General features: G+C 40.3%; 2 protein-coding genes across 12 annotated transcripts in view; one reads left to right on the top strand and one right to left on the bottom strand.

Moving 5' to 3' along the window:
• LOC135203583 (blood vessel epicardial substance-like) overlaps positions 1 to 19108 on the top strand; it is a 262933-nt gene that overhangs the window by 56842 nt on the left and 186983 nt on the right. The gene's annotated exons all lie outside the window — the stretch shown is intronic.
• Positions 5908 to 8070, bottom strand: LOC135203424 (proteoglycan 4-like). Its single transcript, XM_064233152.1, has 2 exons — positions 8039 to 8070; positions 5908 to 7888 (listed from the first exon to the last, which is right to left on the bottom strand). Exons 1-2 carry the CDS (start codon positions 8068 to 8070, stop codon positions 5908 to 5910), a joined length of 2013 nt encoding a protein of 670 aa, XP_064089222.1.

Raw genomic sequence — 19108 nt, 5'->3', positions numbered from 1 at the left:
GCTGTCACTAGTGAGAGTAACTTTTTAATGGGCACAACATTTTATCTTGATCGGGAAAGGTCACACGCGTTGGACTGTGCAAGTGGGTTCCGGTCCTCATTGTTTGTTCTTTTGCCCCGTTATTTTTTTTTTCATTCGTGTGCATCTGCGCATGAGTGTAGGTTTCCAACGACGGGTATCGCTTTTGACGTGTATTGGAAACCAGCTTGCCCACTATTATTATTATTATCATTATGTATTATTATGAGCTTGATGGTGGGTTCGCGCTCTGGAACCCGGCGCTGCCCGTCATGTCTCCCCTACCCTCCCGACCTCCTACTACCCTGCCCCATCCGGGGCGAGCAAACAGGTTTGCAGCAGGGTGGATACCACCCATACCCTCCTGTTCCCCCCTACCTGCCCTACCCCTAGGACGGACAAACTGGCGACTGTGTCATGTCTCCTGTATTGTCACTCGGGAGAGGACAAACAAGATCCACTCGGATTTTATTATTATTGTAATATTATATATTATTAATCAGACCTAAGGAGAATGTGTTGGTGTGTGTTGTAAGTAATGTTTTTTTTGTAAGTAATGGTTTTTTGTAAGTAATGGTTTTGGATGTTTTGCGCACTAGTATTTCATCTTGATTCAGTAGTTACAGGAGAATGTGGCTATGGATATTACTTTTTTTCTTACTGGGGCCACCATTTATTACGGGTTTACTGTTGAAAAAAATTTAATATTTTTAATGAAAGACGAATGAATATAAATATATATATATATATATATATATATATATATATCGTATATATATATATATATATATATATATATATATATATATATATATATATATATATATATATATTATATATATATATATATATATATATATAATATATATATTATATATTTATATATATATATAGTATATATATATATATATATATATATATTATATATATATATATATATATATATATATATATATATATATATATATGCGAGCAAATAGTAAATCAAATAAGGCGTAAAGCCCCCGTAGACTTAAGTGCGTAATTCCCATAAATCTGATACAAGTTTTACTAGAAGTAATAAATTTGAATCAGTCTGAGTGTAGTTGCATAAATCTAACCTGCTTTATCCCTGGTCTCTTCTATGTACGCTCATCCGTTTACTTTTATTACACGCTGTGTAATAGAAAGTGACCGCTGTGTTTTATATATCACCTTGGAACCCCTTCATTTTGGGTCGCTTCATGCTTACTCCAGTATAAGATCCGTTTGTAGTGACCACCTTTATTTGCTTTCGCTTTTAGGTTTGTTTTTGCTTATCCGAACAACAGCTTAGTTTGATATAGATTCCAATTCCAGTTCTAGGTGATGCATTACCGCCAATTTAGTTTAAACTTACAAATTTGGAATATTTATGGGTTTTCAAAGGCGTTATTCCCCCCAAAATGTATATGGTTATGTTTGCAGTATTTCGTATGAATGCCTTACTTTCGGATTGATTTATTTGCTGCTGGTCTGCAATAACGTGGAATTATTTTTTGATAAAATACAATCAGTGATAGCTGTGTAAATATATCATTTATAGAATCAGCTATTTTCGTCGTTTCGAAATTTTTTTTTCTATCGGATACTTTTAAAGGTTTGTCTTAAAAATTAGTTTTGATATTATTTTTTTATTCATCATCCAGTTCTTGTCGATTATGGCATTAAATTATTTTTATTTCGTTCTATAGATCAGTGTAAATTCCACCAGTAAAACATACTTAATTTTGTTCCCACTAAAGTTTATTGCAATGCCAGTTAACCGTGATTTTGATATATCGTATGTGCTTGTGCGTTGTACAGGATTCTCAGTGTATATGTATTTGTGAGTGGAGTTTCTCTGTACGTGTGTGTGTGCTTGCGTTCATGTACTTTGCGGTGACTGTCACGAAGGACCATTAGTAAGTCTTTTCGATATGGAGGAAAAGTCTCTGTTACAACGAACGCTTACTTTGAAACGTTTCTTTTCGGTAAGATAGAAACGTTTGTCCCTCGTATCGGGTTAGTACAGTCAATGGACCTCATGCAGTGCACTGTATGTATTACTGAAGGTTGTTTGCAGCGATCCTTCTGCCCCTAACTGCAACCCCTGCCATTCCTATTACTGTACTTCCGTTCATATTCTCTTCCTTCCAGCTTAATTCCCACCCTCTCCTGACAATTATTTCATAGTGCAACCTAGAGGTTTTCTTCCTGTTAAATCTTTGAACCCTTTTTACTGTCAATTTCCATGTCAGCACTGAATGACCTCGTAGGTCCCCGCGCTTGGCCTTTGGCCTAAATTCTGTTTTCTATTCTAAAAAGTTTGTCGTTTAGGAAAAAGGTCTCATCCCAGAATTACGTTTCGAACCAAAGGGATTAAATGTTCTTTATAGTCAGAATAAACCATTTCTTATCGTTAAGATAGAATAAATTTTCGCTGAGATACCGTTTATTATTAACGAGATGAAATGTCTTTATCAGAAAGATACAAACGTTTATGGAAAAAATACAATCTCTTTTAACACCTGAGGTAAAGTGTTTTTCTAATTTCATATATGAAACATTTCTCGTTCCTGAAATCAAACTTATTTAGCGATAAGATTCAGTGTTTCTTATTGATAAAATACATCGTAAGAGACGCAAAATGCCCATCGAAATATTTAATTGAGAAATATAATTTAAATTCCATTACATTTGGAGGACTTCATATTCATCAACATTTCTAATAACGCAGACGAAAGGTCAACTTAGTGTTGCAATGCAAGACTTGAATGGAGGAAATTAGACATGAATTTATATTTCAGACTTATGTATTTTTTATGTAAAAGCTTCTCTCTCTCTCTCTCTCTCTCTCTCTCTCTCTCTCTCTCTCTCTCTCACACACACAGTTATTAATTTACTTCCCTTGCATAGGGCCCGGAAATTAGGCGACGCACTTTTTCTATTTTTTTAGCATATTGCAGATTGACCCTTTGTTATCAAGCCCGGCTCTCAAATAGGCTATAAGCTTCTTACTTCAATAAATTACCTTTTACTTAGCTTCATTATCCGGTGAGGGTATTAAACAACATCACATGGAAGAGGGGGAACCCTCACTGGTTGGAGAGAGAGAGACGAGAGAAGGGAGAGAGAGCGAGAGAGAGAGAGAGAGAGGGAGAGAGAGGAGAGAAGGAGAGAGAGGAGGAGAGAGAGAGTTTGGGGACGCAAGGCGAACTTTTTCTGTGTAATAGGGGGATGGTTTAGAAACTTAGGATGGAGGAATGAGGATGAGTAAAACAGTTAGGGAAGGAAGGATGGAAAGATTGAAGAGGGAAGGATGATGGAGAGGAAGATGTTGATTTGTGGTAAAGAGAAATTGATGGGAAAGGAAGAGAAAAGAGAGGGAAGGGAGATGTGGGAAGATGTTGTAGGAGAGGAAGCATAATAATGAATAGCTGTTTGGGGGTGGGGGGTGTTAATAGGGGGAAATTGTGAAGGTTTTCAGGGGGAAGAGTGGCAAAACAGCCTTAGGGTGTATAGATGGGATAAATGGGAAGATTTTCCATTGAGGACGGGCAGGTTAAAAAGCTTGCCTGGTGAGCAGAATGAGGCTGGAAGGCTTTCCAGGGGAGGAGTCCCAGGTTGGAAGGTTTTCCAGGGGAGGAGTCCAAGGTGGGAGGGCTTTCCAGGTGAGAAGTCCCAGGTTGGATGTCTTTCCAAGTGAGGAGTCCCAGGTGAGAATGCTTCAGGTGAGGAGTCCCATATGGGAGGACTCTCCAGGTGATGAGTCCCAGGTGGGAAGGTTCCAGGTGAGATGTCCCAGGTTGGAAGACCTTCCAGTTGAGGAGTCTCAGGTGGGTAGGCTTTCCATTTGAGGAGTCCCAGGTTGGAAGGCTTTCCAGGTGAGGAGTCCCAGGTGGAAAGGCATTCTAGGAGAGGAGTCTCAGGTGGGTAGGCTTTCCAGTTGAGGAGTCCCTGGTGGAAAGGCTTTCCAGGTGATGAAAGGCAGTTGAAATTAGTTTTTATGAATAAAAGGGAGCTGTAATTTTTATTTTTATTTTTTGAGAGTCGGACAAGGGTATAAGTGATTGATAGAGGGGGAAGAGAAGGCTTTCCAGATGAGGGTCTAGGAAAAGACTTTCTAGCCAAGTAATGGGAGTAGGAGGGCTTTCTGGGTAAGAAGCAGCAGAAGGTAGAGAGACGCCCAGGTGAGTAAGAGGAAGAATTTCCAGGTGATTAGAGGTAGGATGAGAAATCTTTCAAGGGAAGGAGAGGACAAAGAGCTCCAAGAGCGGAGGGGGCGAACGACTTTCCAGGTGTGGAGGGGAAGTGGGAAGACTTTCAGAGGTGATGGGGTGGGGGGGGGGGTTGCTTTTTGTGTGGCCGTAATTCGTGGAAGTGTCTCTTAATCACAGAAGCCTCAACCAGCATTTTCAAGCCCAAGAATAAACATCAAACGATACTCCAGCGTCCCTTTAATCAAACGTTGATTAGGAAATAATGCGTCTAATCAAAACGGCGATTAGGCGAATCAGCGTCCCCGAATCACTATTGAGTCGCGGAATTAACAACGAAAACAACAATAATAACAAAAAAGAAAAGAAAAACAGAAAGACAATCGCTAGGTCAGTTCACCCTGAACCCCCCTCCCCCATCCGTCCGGTGTAATTCGCATTTGCTTGTGCGTGGTAGGGGGATGGGGAGGGGTGGTCTTGGAAGGGGGGTGAGGGGGTCACACAGATTTAAAGTTGACCTTCTCTCTTTGCCTGCTGCTCCGTTGGGCGTGACCCTAAACATGCGTGCTTGCGTTTGTGCGTGCTCAGTTAAGTCGGTGTTGTTTTGTAATCCCGGCGGGTGATGGGTTTTGTAATCCTTGTAATTTCATGACCATTTTTTTTCACGTAATGACAGAGCATTTGTGTTTTCCTTCCAGATGCGTAGAGCTGTGTTCCTGGTGTGCATGTGTGTTTTTCGTGCCTTTGCTTGCTTGTATACTCTCTTGCGCATTTGCATGATTTTGTCTTTTTCTTTAATGCTTTTGCATGCATATCTGATTTATGGTGCTATCATGTTTTGAATGCGTTGTTCTGCTAGTTTTTCATTCGTATAATTTTTCAGTCACTGCGGGTGTTGACTACTTTCTTTTGTTGGTGGGATTTAAAAGTTTTGCGCCGTTCTTACGTATGATTTTTAGTTTCTTCGCGTGTTGTCCTTTCACATCCTATTTCCCTCTTTTATTTTCCCTTTCCCTAATTTTTCTGTTCACTATAATCACTGCGATTTTGTTCCCTTCATTTTTCAATCCTGCTTAGTCTTTGCAAACATCGTCATCTTTTCATCTTCCGGTCCATTTCTCATTTTCCCTTCCCTTTTGTGTCGCTGCCTCATTCTTTTCATTTCTATTTTTTTTTTTAATTCACTTTCGGTCCCCACGAAATGTTATCCTCTTAATTTTTCGGTGCCCCTTTTCACTTGATCCTCTTTCCCTTGTAGCCAGTGTCCTGATTCGGATCAAGGTGTGTCGGGGGCGGGGTAGGGGTCGGCGGGGGGGGGGGGGGGGGGGGGGGGGGGTGGGGGGGGGGGCGAGCTGGGGGGGAACGGGACGAGAATCAAAGTTTAAAACGAATATGGGTTTGTACCTGTCTAAGGGTTGAAGGTGAAGAGTAGCTTTCGGCGGGCACTAGGGTCACGGTGACCCCTGCGCATTGGAGGGGTAAGTCTCTCTCTCTCTCTCTCTCTCTCTCACTGGAAGTAATTTTCACATCTCAGTCTACAATTCACAGCTCTCTATTCTCTCTCTCTCTCTCTCTCTCTCTCTCTCTCTCTCTCTCTCTCGTTGTTGTTGGTGATGGTTTGTTGTAGATACCCGGCTTTGTTGTAGTTTTTCGTGTTGGTGAAATACCCAGCTCAGTTACGGTTGTTGGGGCTGGAGTGTTGAAGAGAAACCCGGCTCTTTGTTGGGTTGTTGGTACTGTGTTTTGTTGGAGAGGTTACCCAAGCTCTTTTTTGCTGTTGTTGGTGATGGCGTGTTGGAGAGGTACCCAGCTCTTTTGCTGTTGTTGGTGATGGCGTGTTGGAGAGGTACCCAGCTCTTTTGCTGTTTGTTGGTGGTGGCGTGTTGGGAGAGGTACCCGCAGCTCTTTTGCCTGTTGTTGGTGATCGGCGTGTAGGAAGTAACCGGAGCTCTTTTGCGGTTGTTTTGGTGATGGCGTGTTGGGAGAGGTACCGACTCTTTTGTGGTTGTTGGTGATGGCGTGTTTGGAGCGTACCCCTCTTTTGGCTGGTTTGTTGGTGATGGCCGTGTAGAAGGTACCCAGCTCTTTTGGTGGTTTGTTGGTCGATGGCCGTGTTGGAGAGGGGTACCCGAGCCTTTTGCGTTTTGTTTGGTGAATTTGCGTTGGTAGGAGAGGTACCCAGGCTCTTTTGTGTTGTTGGTGATGCGTTTGGAGAAGGTAGCCCATCTCTTTTGTGGTTTGTTGGTGATGGCGTGTTGGTTGGAGGTAGGCCCAGCTCTTTTGCGGTTGTTGTATGGCCCTTTGTAGGCGAGGTACCCACCTTCTTTGCGGTTTGTTGGTGGATGGCGTGTAGGAGAGGTACCCAGCTTCTTTTGTGGTTGTTGGTGATGGCGTGTTGGAGAAGGTACCCAGCTCTTTTGCGGTTTGTTGGTGATGCGTTAGGAGAGGTTACAAGCTCTTTTGCGTTGTGGTGGCTGTTAGGAGAGGTACCCAGCTCTTTTGCGGTTGTTGGTGATGCGTGTTGAGAGGTACCCAGCTTTTTTTGCTTGTTGTGGTGGAGCCGTTTGAGGTGGTACCCAGCTCTTTTGCGGTTGTTGGTGATGGCGTGTAGGATAGTCCCAGCTCTTTTGTGGTTGTTGGTGATGGCGTGTAGGAGAGGTACCCAGCTCTTTTGCTGTTGTTGGTGATGGCGTGTTGGAGAGGTACCCAGCTCTTTTGCGGTTGTTGGTGATGGCGTGTAGGAGAGGTACCCAGCTCTTTTGCGGTTGTTGGTGATGGCGTGTTGGAGAGGTACCCAGCTCTTTTGCGGTTTTGTTGTGATGGCGTGTTTTAGGAGAGGTACCCAGCTCTTTTGCTGTTGGTTGGTGGATGGCCGTGTTGGAGCGTACCAGCTCTTTTGCTTGTTGGTTAGGTGGATGGCGTTGTTGGGAGGAGGTACCCAGCTCTTTTGCGGTTGTTGGTGATGGCGTGTAGGGAGAGGTACCCAACTCTTTTTTGGGTTTTTTGGTTGGGAATGGCGTGTTGGGAGAGGTACCTCAGTCTTTTGCGTTGTTGGTGATGGGTTGTTAGGAGGGAGGTCCACCAGGCTTCTTTGTTTTTGGTTGTTTGTTTGGTGGCGTGTTGGAGAGGTAACCCCAGCTCTTTGCGGTTGTTTGGTGATGGCGTGTAGGAGAGGTACCCAGCTCTTTTTGCGGTTGTTGGTGATGGCGTTAGGAGAGGTACCCTGCACTCCCTTTTGTGGTCGTTGGTGATGGCGTGTTGGAGAGGTACCCAGCTCTTTTGTGGTTGTTGGTGATGGCGTGTAGGAGAGGTACCCAGCTCTTTTGTGGTTGTTGGTGATGGCGTGTTGGAGAGGTACCCAGCTCTTTTGCGGTTGTTGGTGATGGCGTGTAGGAGAGGTACCCAGCTCTTTTGTGGTTGTTGGTGATGGTGTGTTGGAGAGGTACCCAGCTCTTTTGTGGTTGTTGGTGATGGTGTGTTGGAGAGGTACCCAGCTTTTGTTGGTTATTGGGGACGTGATGGAATAATATCCATCGCTGTTGTAGTTGCTTCGGGAGGGAGATACCTTCTTTTTCGGTTGTTGAGTTGTGGTTGGGTTGTTTGTTGTTACAATGATCTCTCTGTAGGTTTTTGTTGTTGTTGTTGTTGTTGGTCTGTTGTGTTTTTGTCAAAGCATTCTTTGTTTTGCATTATGGTTACCTCATATGTTGTCTGGCCGGAAATGGTAATTATGGCATGGTAATACTCGTCCGTACCGGGGCTGTGCCGTCGGTGCACCCCTTGCGGTGCACTGTAGGCATTACCTAACGGTCTTTGCATCTTCCATTCGACCCATAGCTGCAACCCCTTTCATTCCTTTTACCGAACCTCCTTTCATATTCTCTATCTTCCATGTTAGCCATCCACCCTCTTCTCTCTTTTGTTTCATAATGCAACTGCTTTGAGGATTTCCTCCTGTTCCACTTCAAACCTTTTTACTTTCAATTTTCATTTCAGCTCTGAAATAACCTCATAGGTTTCAGCGCTTGGCCTTTTGTCTCAATTCTGTATTCCATTCCATTCCATGATTAATACTCAGGCATTAGCAAGCCTCTGTTCTCACCTCTAGTCTGCAGCGTCCACGATGACGCTCAAAGGAGTGCCGGAGTAATTTAATGCAGTACTTGAAGCCGCTTTTTATTATGACTCTGATCTGGACGATAGATATTAATGTATGTGTTACTTAACAATATACAATTGATGCATTGACGGACTGTGAACCTTTTGATTTATGAGGAAGTTTATGTGTGGTTTGCATTCCAACCTGCGATGTGGTAACGCAAAGTAGAATTGAAAAATCTAATAGCTGAGAATCTCTTATGATCTTATTATGTTATGATAAAATAGACAAACAAACATACACACACACGCGCGCACACTTTGTATATATATAATGTACATACATACACACACATTTACATATATATGAATATGAATATTCTATATATATATATATATATTATATATATATATATATATATATATATATATTATATATATATTAATATAATATAATTATGTGCATTATGTGATTCTCGTTGTAAAAGCATGTTATTTCTAGAATTTCTCTCTTCATCTCAAGAGCATCAATGACAAATATGTTAACATCGTAAACTTGAGGGTAGAATTTTCTTATTCTCAGTTTAGAATTAGTCTAAAAGTCCTTGTCATCTTTATTTGTTAATGCTTAAGGCCTTTCCATTTGTGGATATATACTTTATTTTTTTTAGATCTTTCATTCCAACATTACCTTCTGTGGTTAATGATATTGAGCTAACTGCTTGGTGAAAGCTGTTTTATCTTAACCTAGGACAGAGGCCACGCCCACTTTTGGAGATTAACTGACGTTATGTTGAATGTTAACCTGAGTGTACGAGGTGTGTCTATTTAATAAAGAGACTGATTAAATAACTAACCTTCATTGATATGTATTTCAAATTTAGTGCTTGTCCCCTTCAGTATCCTTCCCATTTGCACTAATCCATTGATGCTGTCTTCTTTTCCACTGGTCGAAGACATGGAGAAAATCAGTTTCTGTCAGGTGTTTCAACACATCCGCCGTTTTCTTCCTTACAGCTTCAACTGAGCTAAACGTGTCCCTTTAATCACTGATTTAACTTTTGGGAAATTGATTTCCTCCTCCATGCATTCGAAAAGAAGACTGGAATAATATATTAGTGCAAGTGGGGAGTGTATTGAAGAGGGCAAGCATTTCATTTGTAATACATATAAATAAAAGTGGGTTATCTAGTCAGTCTCGTTATCTAATAGATACAACTCGTATGTGGCAAATAAACCGCTCAGAGATCATGGTCCACCAAAAATAGGAACCGTAGTACCTACCGCCTTCATCGACACCTGACACTATTGAATTTTACCTAGAGTCATTTGCCAACTGTGTCACGTCGAAGGGCGTGGTTTGTCACTTAGAATAGAAGCGATATGACTTTCTTCGATAGTAACTGACACTATCGAATTTTTACCCGAAGAATGGGATGGGTCTGTGACTACTTAAAAGGGAAATATGAGCATTTTCCTTAAAATGGCCTCTCATGGAAGGGAATTATTTTCACTAATAATTTTTGTCGCGTGAATGTCAAAGTGAATACGACCGGGGAGAATGTTTTGGCATGGATAAACGTGAACTAGAAATAGCGAGGATTTCACGGATAAACTTTGCTTTAGCGAGCGAGAAAGGCGTTATCCCAGAGGTAGGCATTGCTTTTATTGCAGCTTTTGAGCTGCCGTTAGTTTTGCGCTCGTATTGAAAAATAAATTCGGATTTTATAAGTAAAATAGGTAGGGATTGAGAACAACTACTAACACTTGAATCACTCGTTTCAGAAAATGATTAATCGTAGGAATGAAGATTTCTATGAAAAGAATCCGATATTAATGTGTGCTAGACAGAGAACCTACTTCAAAGCATAATAAGTATTATTGTTCAGATATAGCCTACTCTTGGTTCTGTTATTGTTATTATTATCATTTTGTTTGCTATGATTGGTGAACATGGTAATGCCCTCATCAGCTGTGCGTGAATCTTGTGGTTTCTGACTGCCGGTTATTATTGCTGTGGTGGCCGTGAGGCGCGCATCCTCATCCCAAAATACTTTATAAAAAAAAACGGAGGGCTAACACCTTCTGCAGCCACCCCTTCAGAGGAAAACAAAAACCCATCAGATGAAAGAGAAATGAAAAAAATAAGTCACATACGTAGGTATAACAGGTGGGAATTGTTCTGGGAATTATTGGCGTTTCAGCCGCAAAGGACGTCATCGCTCTCCCGGATGTTGATTGATTGACAGTTTTCATGTGGAAGCAATCTTGCCGCCACTCCGTCAGGGTTGTCGCTCGTAAGGCAGGCAGATGGGAGCAATTATATTCCGGATGTCTTTTGGATGTGATACACACACACACACAAACACATACAACGTAAATAAGTTGCCCATTAGTACGTGCATGCATGCATACGTATATACGTGAAATGTATATATATATATATATATATAGTATATATATATATATATATATATATATATATATAAATTCCTCCTCGTTTCGGGCACTTCGCATTGATTCGTCTCTTGTACAAGGCTTGAGAAGATACCGTGAGTTCACGGTCAATTTAAGTGTATTTGCGTATGTGTACGTAGACACACACTTACACTTACACACACATGCATACATACACACACACAAATATATATATATATATATATATATATATATATATATATATATTTGTGTGTGTTTATGTATGCATGTATGTGTAAGTGTAAGTGTGTGTCTACGTACACATACGCAAATACACTTAAATTGACCGTGAACTCAACGGTATCTTCTCAAGCCTCGTACTAGAGACGAATCAATGCGAAGTGCCCGAAACGAGGAGGAATTTATACTCTCCCCCCCCCTCTCCACTAATACAAGAATGTGAAGAACCTGTGTTAATGGCGACCGAGATCCCAATCTTCTACTCTCAAAGGGATGCTGGGATGCTCAGTGGGAGGCCTTATGCTGGCGCCTTTTTTCGTTTGTTTGTTTGTCTTTGCTCATTCTGCACAGTGGTGTATTAAAGCTCTCTCTCTCTCTCTCTCTCTCTCTCTCTCTCTCTCTCTCTCTCTCTCTCTCATATATATGAATATATATATATATATATACATACTATATATCCATACATATACTAAGAATATATATATCTATATATATATAATAATATTAATAATTATATATTATATATATATATATATCTAATATTATTATATAGTACACATATATATATATATATATATATATATATATATATTATATATATAAAATATATATTATTAATATATATGTGTATGATTGTATGTATGTGTGTATGTACTCCTACATGTCCTTACATAAATGTTTACGTATACGAACGGAGAACAATCATTTTCTACGTATTTAATATGAAAAGGGGTCTCTTCAATTAGACTCTCTCTCTCTCTCTCTCTCTCTCTCTCTCTCTCTCTCTGCTGGAAGGCTTAGCGTTTCTCCACAAATCCCGGAGATTTTGTTGTCAATCATGTCAGCCGTTTAGTGGATTTGTTTTTCTTTCGTGGCGTGCGAGTATTTGTCGAGGGAGAAAATGTCTTTGTCTGAGGATTCGCCGTGAGGGAATGTCTTTGTCATGTTATTTGTTGTTCTCGGTAAGTATTTGTAAGGGAAACCGTATCTCGTCTAGTATAATTTCTTATGTAGTTGCTGAGGGAGAACATTTCTTTGTTGGCGTATTTGCTGCGAGAAACTTTCCTTGTCAGGCGCGCTTGTAGATATATTTGATGTGAGAACAAGCTCCTGTCCATATAGTTTATCAGTTTATATGGGCAAAAAATCATCGTTAGTATTATATTTTTCGTTATTGTGCATTTGCAACGGAAGAAAATATTTTTGTTAGGGTCATATCGTTTCCTGTGTATTTGTTATTTTGGTGAGAGTGTTTATCGTAAGAACATACGTTCTTGTTACTGTGGTTAGGCTTATTTTTGTCGTTTTGTAGAGACAGAAGTTATCATATCCATATCGGTCAGTTTTTTCAGTCTGCACACTATCTAGAAAAATTGATTGCTTATTTTTTATGAAATTTTGATAAATTTTTTTTAAAGCTAAGTAATTTCAGTGTCTTCTGAGTACTTCAAGTGATATAGGGTAATTTCATATTTTCTATCTTTTGGCATATTTGCTAATTACAAATAATGAAAAGGTATTTATCAGTTTTTTTCCATGTTTGGCACGTTATTTTAAAGTAATTTTATATCAAGAGCTTCGTATAAAATTGTTTTTTCAACACGAATTCCCTCGAGACTAAACCGTCCAAAAATAAACGGCATATTTCCGGTTGGCTGTTTGTTTAAAGGTAGTGTCTTTATACAAATTTGCTGCTCTATTACCCGTTTCCTCCATAGAAGAGGATTGAATTTGCCAACGGGGTCCTGATTAGTAGTTGGTGCTTTTAACTTTGGACCTTAACTTTATTATTTAGTTAGACGAAATCTCTCTCTCTCTCTCTCTCTCTTCTCTCTCTCTCGTCTCGCCCCTCTCTCTCCTCCTCTCTCTCTCTCCCTCTCTCTCCGTCCTTCCGTCCACCCCCTGCTCATCGAGTACTTCTCACACCATTACAGAAACCAAATGGCAGGACTGGCCCTTAACATTTCTTCGGGCCTTACGTAAACCTTCTTTGGCAATTTCTCATGAAGAAATCCCATTTGAACTTCCCATATATTATTTTCTGTAGTGTTTTTTTTTTTTTTTGTGATGAATTGGAATCGGTATGGGTTTTTATTGATAGCCGCTATGTACGTTGAAGCGCACCACGCTCGCGCATATATATATATAATATATACATATATAAATGCGTGTGTGTGTGAGTATGTGCGTGTGTAAGAAAAGAAAACGTATATACAAATTATAAATACAAATAGAGACAGGGGGGAGACTACAGTGAGGTCATTAACTACGCAAAACCTCCTCACCCCAGTAAAGAAAAAAAACAGCATTTTTCCCCCCCAAACCAAGAAAAGAGTTTTATTATATTGGCTGCAAACAAGAAGAAGAAGAAGGAAGAAGAAGAAGAAGAAGAAGAAGAAACGAGTAGATTTCTTTTGGCAGGAATCACAAGTGAAGAAGACGACGAGCTCCTCCTTGGCGGGTGCTTAAAGAAGAACGGTTCTTGTCGGGTTAGAGTGAAAAAGAAAGAAAGAAGACAGAAAAAAAATATATACCCGCGGGAATAGGGTGATACTGGTTGCTAATCTTCGGGAATTTGGGGGCGCGCCTGGTAAGGGGGAGTTGGGGGTGGTTTCAAAGTTAGGCTACGTCATTATCCCCAGGGCGTATAGGGGTCGGTGGGGATTTGAATGGGGAATTCTGCTTCATAAGACCGTTCTTGAGAATTGTTAAAAATTCCTTATCTCGATTCTGTTACGAAGGATTTGATTTAATTCCGAATGACTTACTGTCATATTTCAATACGCAGAGAGTCCCGTTGTGCCATAGTTATGCGACAGTTTCTGTTGCAATTCTGTTGCCTAGCAAGAGAAAATTGGTTCTGATAGGCACAGCTTACAACGCAAAGGAAGTTTTGATTACAGGCATAACAAGATTTGCGTGAGTGTTAAAAATCCTAACTTACAGCACTAATCACGTTTTTAAGATAGCATATTTACTGCAGATGAGCAGTTACAAGGCGACATTGCGCATAAACTGTAATCTGGACTGCAGTCTACAACAAGGTTTGCATACAGTTCACGTAGCTGTCAGAACAGTTGACAGTTTAACTGCGCAAAAACTATACAAAAACTGTAAGTGTAAACAAATAACAGTACAGAAATTGAGAAGAATAGGGCAGTGTTTCATGGCAATTAAAAATCGCCTTAAATACTTTCTTGTCTAGGGAGGTCCCACGTTGACCTGAATATAGCCGATGTTTTGGGGACAACTGCGTGTGTGTGTGCATTGTTGAAGATTGCAGGAAGGTCAGGGCGAAGGTGGTGTTCTATCTTCACCTACAACGTGTTCCGAGTTCAAGATGGTTTGGGTTGTGTTTGCGCTGGTTTAGTGCAGGTCATCTCTCTCTCTCTCTCTCTCTCTCTCTCTTGGTAGCTTTCTTTCTCTTTGCTTTAGGGTTCGGTAGCGAAATTATGAACCTGTTCTTTTGGATATGCCTTCTCCCCTGTCGTCCAAGCAGCAGTAAGTAGACATATTCATTTCCCTTTTAAAGTTCCGATATAATGTGCTTATCACAAACAGTCAGTCTGATGAAAATAGATGAGGTAAACCTCCTCCAAGTCATATGAACTGCTGACCCTTGAAGCACAGGTACATCACTGAATAGGCCTATCCGATGTGATACAGTATATATGCAGAAGCATATCTGATTCGGCTCCTTTTATGCTTCCTTTAGCTAAGTATGAATAGGTCAAATGTTGTTCTGGGTGTCTCTCTAGTTCATATTAACATGATGGTGGTGGTATTCTGAGGTCCTAGTACTAAACATGGCGGGAGCACCTTGGGACACCCGAGTCTAATACTAGCTCCTCGAGGGTCTAAGATATCGTTTATTAATATAATTTGTCGGCCACACAATATAGGAATGGGTGTATATAATACTCGATCCCCGAGGGTCTATAGAAGATTCACATTAACCGTGCATCTGATGTCTAGGCCAGTCCCTTACGACGCTCCTGATCGCTACTGATAAGCCAATCACAGGGCTGGAAACTCTCCTCAGTCTCTCGAGAGAGTTCACATAGGTAGGATGTATGCTCCACCTCTCCTGAGGGATACGTCTTTCCAGCCCTGTGATTGGCTTATCAACAGCCAATTAGAAGCGTCGTTAGGGACGGGCCTAGACATCAAATGCACGGTTCATGCGAATCTACCATAGCACCTGGGACGTGACGGTGAATACATACCGGGTTAATACCGAAGGTAGTCTTTCGTATTCAGCCTTACATTAGTTATAACCCAAGAATTCATGTAATTATAACGGTTGGTTAATGCAAAATATAAGTCAGGTCCTATGTTTATGCTGAAAATGGGTCAATTATAGCCGGTAGTGTTTGGGTTTATGGTTCTATCACGAATGCTTGTTCTTGTTGTAAGATCACGAGGTTATGACGTAAAGGTCCCTGCGATGTAATAGCTTCAAGTGTTCTCTATAACATACTTGGAGTTTATACAGTAACTGATCACGCGCAAGCAGGGATGGCGTTAGGCTTAGCACCCCTTGTTTACAATATAAGCTCGCAGCATTATTAACCAGATTAGATAGCTCTTCAACTTAATTGACGTCGTCATGACTTCACATTGACGTCATCAATTGCTCGGCGCTCATTGGCTGCGTTTAAGGTCCCCCTTGCTGGCAGTGTTAGGAAAAATGTGTAAATATCGGCGTATTATTATTTATTATTATTGAACATAATTTTGTATGCAACAGGTCAGAGGCCACTAACTTGCGTTGAAAGAAATTGTATAATAATGATCATTAACATTTATTTCATTATAATTAAATAAATGTAAATAAAACAAGTGTGAAAGGAAATGGAAGGGCCATTGTTAGTAACTGATAAATATTAGGCTCCCCGCGAAATCTAATTTGCATCATGGCGCGACAGTCCAGGTGTAAATTTATGGCTAGGTAAATTTCTCTCTCTCTCTCTCTCTCTCTCTCTCTCTCTCTCTCTCTCTCTCTCTCTCTCTCATGCTGTTAATATTCCTAGTTTTTTTGAAAACGAAATTTTCTCATTAATATAGTGTCAGTCTTCTCTCTCTCTCTCTCTCTCTCTCTCTCTCTCTCTCTCTCTCTCTCTCATACACAAACACACACACAAACGCACGAATGTCTTATTTACATGTATGTGGAGGCTATGTAGTTCCAATTCGCATATTAATTCACAAAGTGTCCACTTTTGGTGCCTTATGTGCATTTGCACCTAACCATTCTCTCTCTCTCTCTCTCTCTCTTGGAGAGCCTCGTGATACAAGTGGTAGCATACTCATCTCATTATGAAGAGGTCCGAGGTTAGATCCCAATCAAGATCAGATCGGTCTGGGTACGGTTCCAGAAATGTCAATGCATTGTGCCTCTGTTGTACCAATGAGTTTGTTACAAACTTGGTCAGTTGACTAAAATGGCTCTCTCTCTCTCTCTCTCTCTCTCTCTCTCTCTCTCTCTCTCTCTCTCTCTCTCTCTCACTGGTAATTATCCTACATGTTCTACAACAAAACATTTTCAATTTTTACTCACCAGGGAGACCAGGGAGAGATGCTTCTCTCTCTCTCTCTCTCTCTCTCTCTCTCTCTCTCTCTCTCTCTCTCTCTCTCTCTCTGTGTGTGTGTGTGTGTGTGTGTGTGTGTGGGTGGTAATATTCCTAGTGTGTTTTCAAAAATTCTCATTTTTATTTAACGTTGAGATAATATCAGCTTTCGTAAAAGATGCTTCTCTCTCTCTCTCTCTCTCTCTCTCTCTCTCTCTCTCTCTCTCTCTCTCTCTCTCTCTCTCTCTCTCCATCTCTGAGTGGAGTGGGCAAAGCCTCTTTTGGCTGCTTATTTCCCAACTTGATAATAATCACGAAACGAGCCCTGCATTTCCTCATTTCCATCGCAGTCCAGAGGTTTCCAAATACTTTTCCATCCGATTATCTTGAAATTGGACAGGATTACGCGGCCGGCTTTTACTCATTACACTCCCTTCTTTTATTCGGTTGAGAATTTATTTTTTTGAGGCCTATTAATTTTCTCATCCGATCAACTGGGAATTTGGATGGAGTGTTCCTTATCATTCCTCAGTTCTACACACACACACACACACACATTATATATATATATATATATGATATATATATATATATATATATATATATATATATATATACACACAACACATATATATATATATATATATATATATATATATTATATATATGTGTGTGTGTGTGTGTGTGTGTGTGTGTGTGTGTGTGTATGTTTAGAATACTTGATCACGAAATATATAAAACGTACAAATAAAGGGTGATGCCACGGAGGAAAATGAAAAAAGAGAACTGCCGAGATCTATCGGCATTATCCTATATGATATATATATATATATATATATATATATATGTATATACTCATATATATATAATATATATTATCCATATTATAAAAAATATAATAATATAATGAATATGTAGGATGATGAGACAAAGAAGTCTATGGTAATATTGCATAAAACGTCAGACCAGGAATACGATGAGAGATGGTTTATTTTCAGCAGTTTATTCCGAAGTTTCGTAAATCGTATTTACATCCTTTTTATTTTATTTTCATTTTTATATTTTGGTAGAAATACCGGAAGATTGAAAAAGTACGATTTACGAAAACGTCGGAACTGAAATTCGTTGAAAATGAAAATCGTCTCATTGTATTCCTTTGGTAGAAATCCCTGCGAAGATGTAAATACGATTTACGAAACGTCGGAATAAATTGTTAAAAATAATCATCTCATTGTAATTCCTGTTCTGACCTTCTGTGCTATATATATATATATATTATATATATATATATATATGATATATATATATTATATATATATATATAATAAATGACTGGTAAAACTTTTTCTGTTACAACAGAATTCAAAGACAGTATCAAGAAAGAACTTCCCTGTACCCTTCGAAAACTTTAACCTCCTGTCTTGAGTCTTCACCCTCCAACTGAAATTCGTACTCAAGTTGTTATAGGCCCTGTGACACTTAAGAAGCAATAGCGGTCAGGAACGCCCAGCCAGCAGCGGCTAAGACTCAGGTAGCGAGCGCCCTGGATCAGTGGATTACCTCCCCACCTGCAATTTCCTTCAGTCTTTGTTGGTCTTTTTGTTCCATTTTTGTGCTTGATCGTTCCACACTTCGTATTCTCTTTCGTCCATCTCCCCCCACCCTTTTCACCGTTTCGTTGGACGAGTGGGTTGCGTGCTCGCCTACCGATTCGGTAGTCGCGAGTTCGATTTCCCACTCTGCCAACGTGGAACCAGAGGAATGTATTTCTGGTAATTAGAAATTCATCTCTTGATGTAATGTGGTTCGGATCCCACAAGAAGCTGTCGGTCCCGTTGCTAGGTAACCAATCGGTTCCTAGCCACGTAAAAATATCTAATCCTTCGGGCCAGACCTAGGAGAGCTGTTAATCAGCTCAGTGGTCTGGTTAAACCAAGATATACTTAATTCTTTTGCACCGTTTCTTAACACTTCCCCGTAGTAGGGTAGTGCCGTCAGTGCACGTCATGCGATGCCCTGTAGGCATTACTTGAGGCTCTTTGCAGCATCCTTTCGGCCCCTAGCTGCAACCCTTTTCATTCCTTTTTACTGTACCTCCGTTCATACCCTTTTTCCCATCTCCCTTTCCACCTCTCCTTACAATTGATTCACAGTGCAACTGCAAGATTTTCTTCCTGCTACACCTTCCAAACCATTTTACTATCAATTTCCGTTTCATCGTTGTTCAGGTCTATCTCTTTGTCACCTAAGTTTTATGGGGCTTTTATGTTGTTAATTTAAAGGGGTTAGGTTAGTTATAGGAACAGTATTTGATTGTGCCTTCTTTTTTTCATCGTACTCTCTCTTATTCCTTTCCCGTGCTGATTTTCATCTATTGTCACTTCCCCTTTACTAGTTTTACTTTTGCGCGTGAGCGTCGGTCATACAGTAGCGAAATTGACACGTCCGCTTCGCGTGTTTTCTGACTTTCACTTTTTATCCTTCCTGCACTTTTTAAAAAGTGTCTCCTTTCTCGCTCAGGTGTTTTGTGTATACAGTATGCACTAT

This window comes from Macrobrachium nipponense, chromosome 36, assembly GCF_015104395.2.
Source record: "Macrobrachium nipponense isolate FS-2020 chromosome 36, ASM1510439v2, whole genome shotgun sequence".
Classification (NCBI taxonomy): domain Eukaryota; kingdom Metazoa; phylum Arthropoda; class Malacostraca; order Decapoda; family Palaemonidae; genus Macrobrachium; species Macrobrachium nipponense.
Note: the sequence above shows the minus strand (reverse complement) of the source record. Positions and strands in the feature narration are given on the sequence as shown.

Excerpts from the sequence above, each read along its gene's own strand:
- LOC135203424 (XM_064233152.1), bottom strand. The coding sequence starts at position 8,070 with ATGGGTCGAATGGAAGATGCAAAGACCGTTAG. Across the intron at positions 7,889-8,038 it reads GAAGATGCAAAGACCGTTAG|ACCAACAACAACAACAACAA; the intron begins GTAATGCCTACA and ends AAAACACAACAG.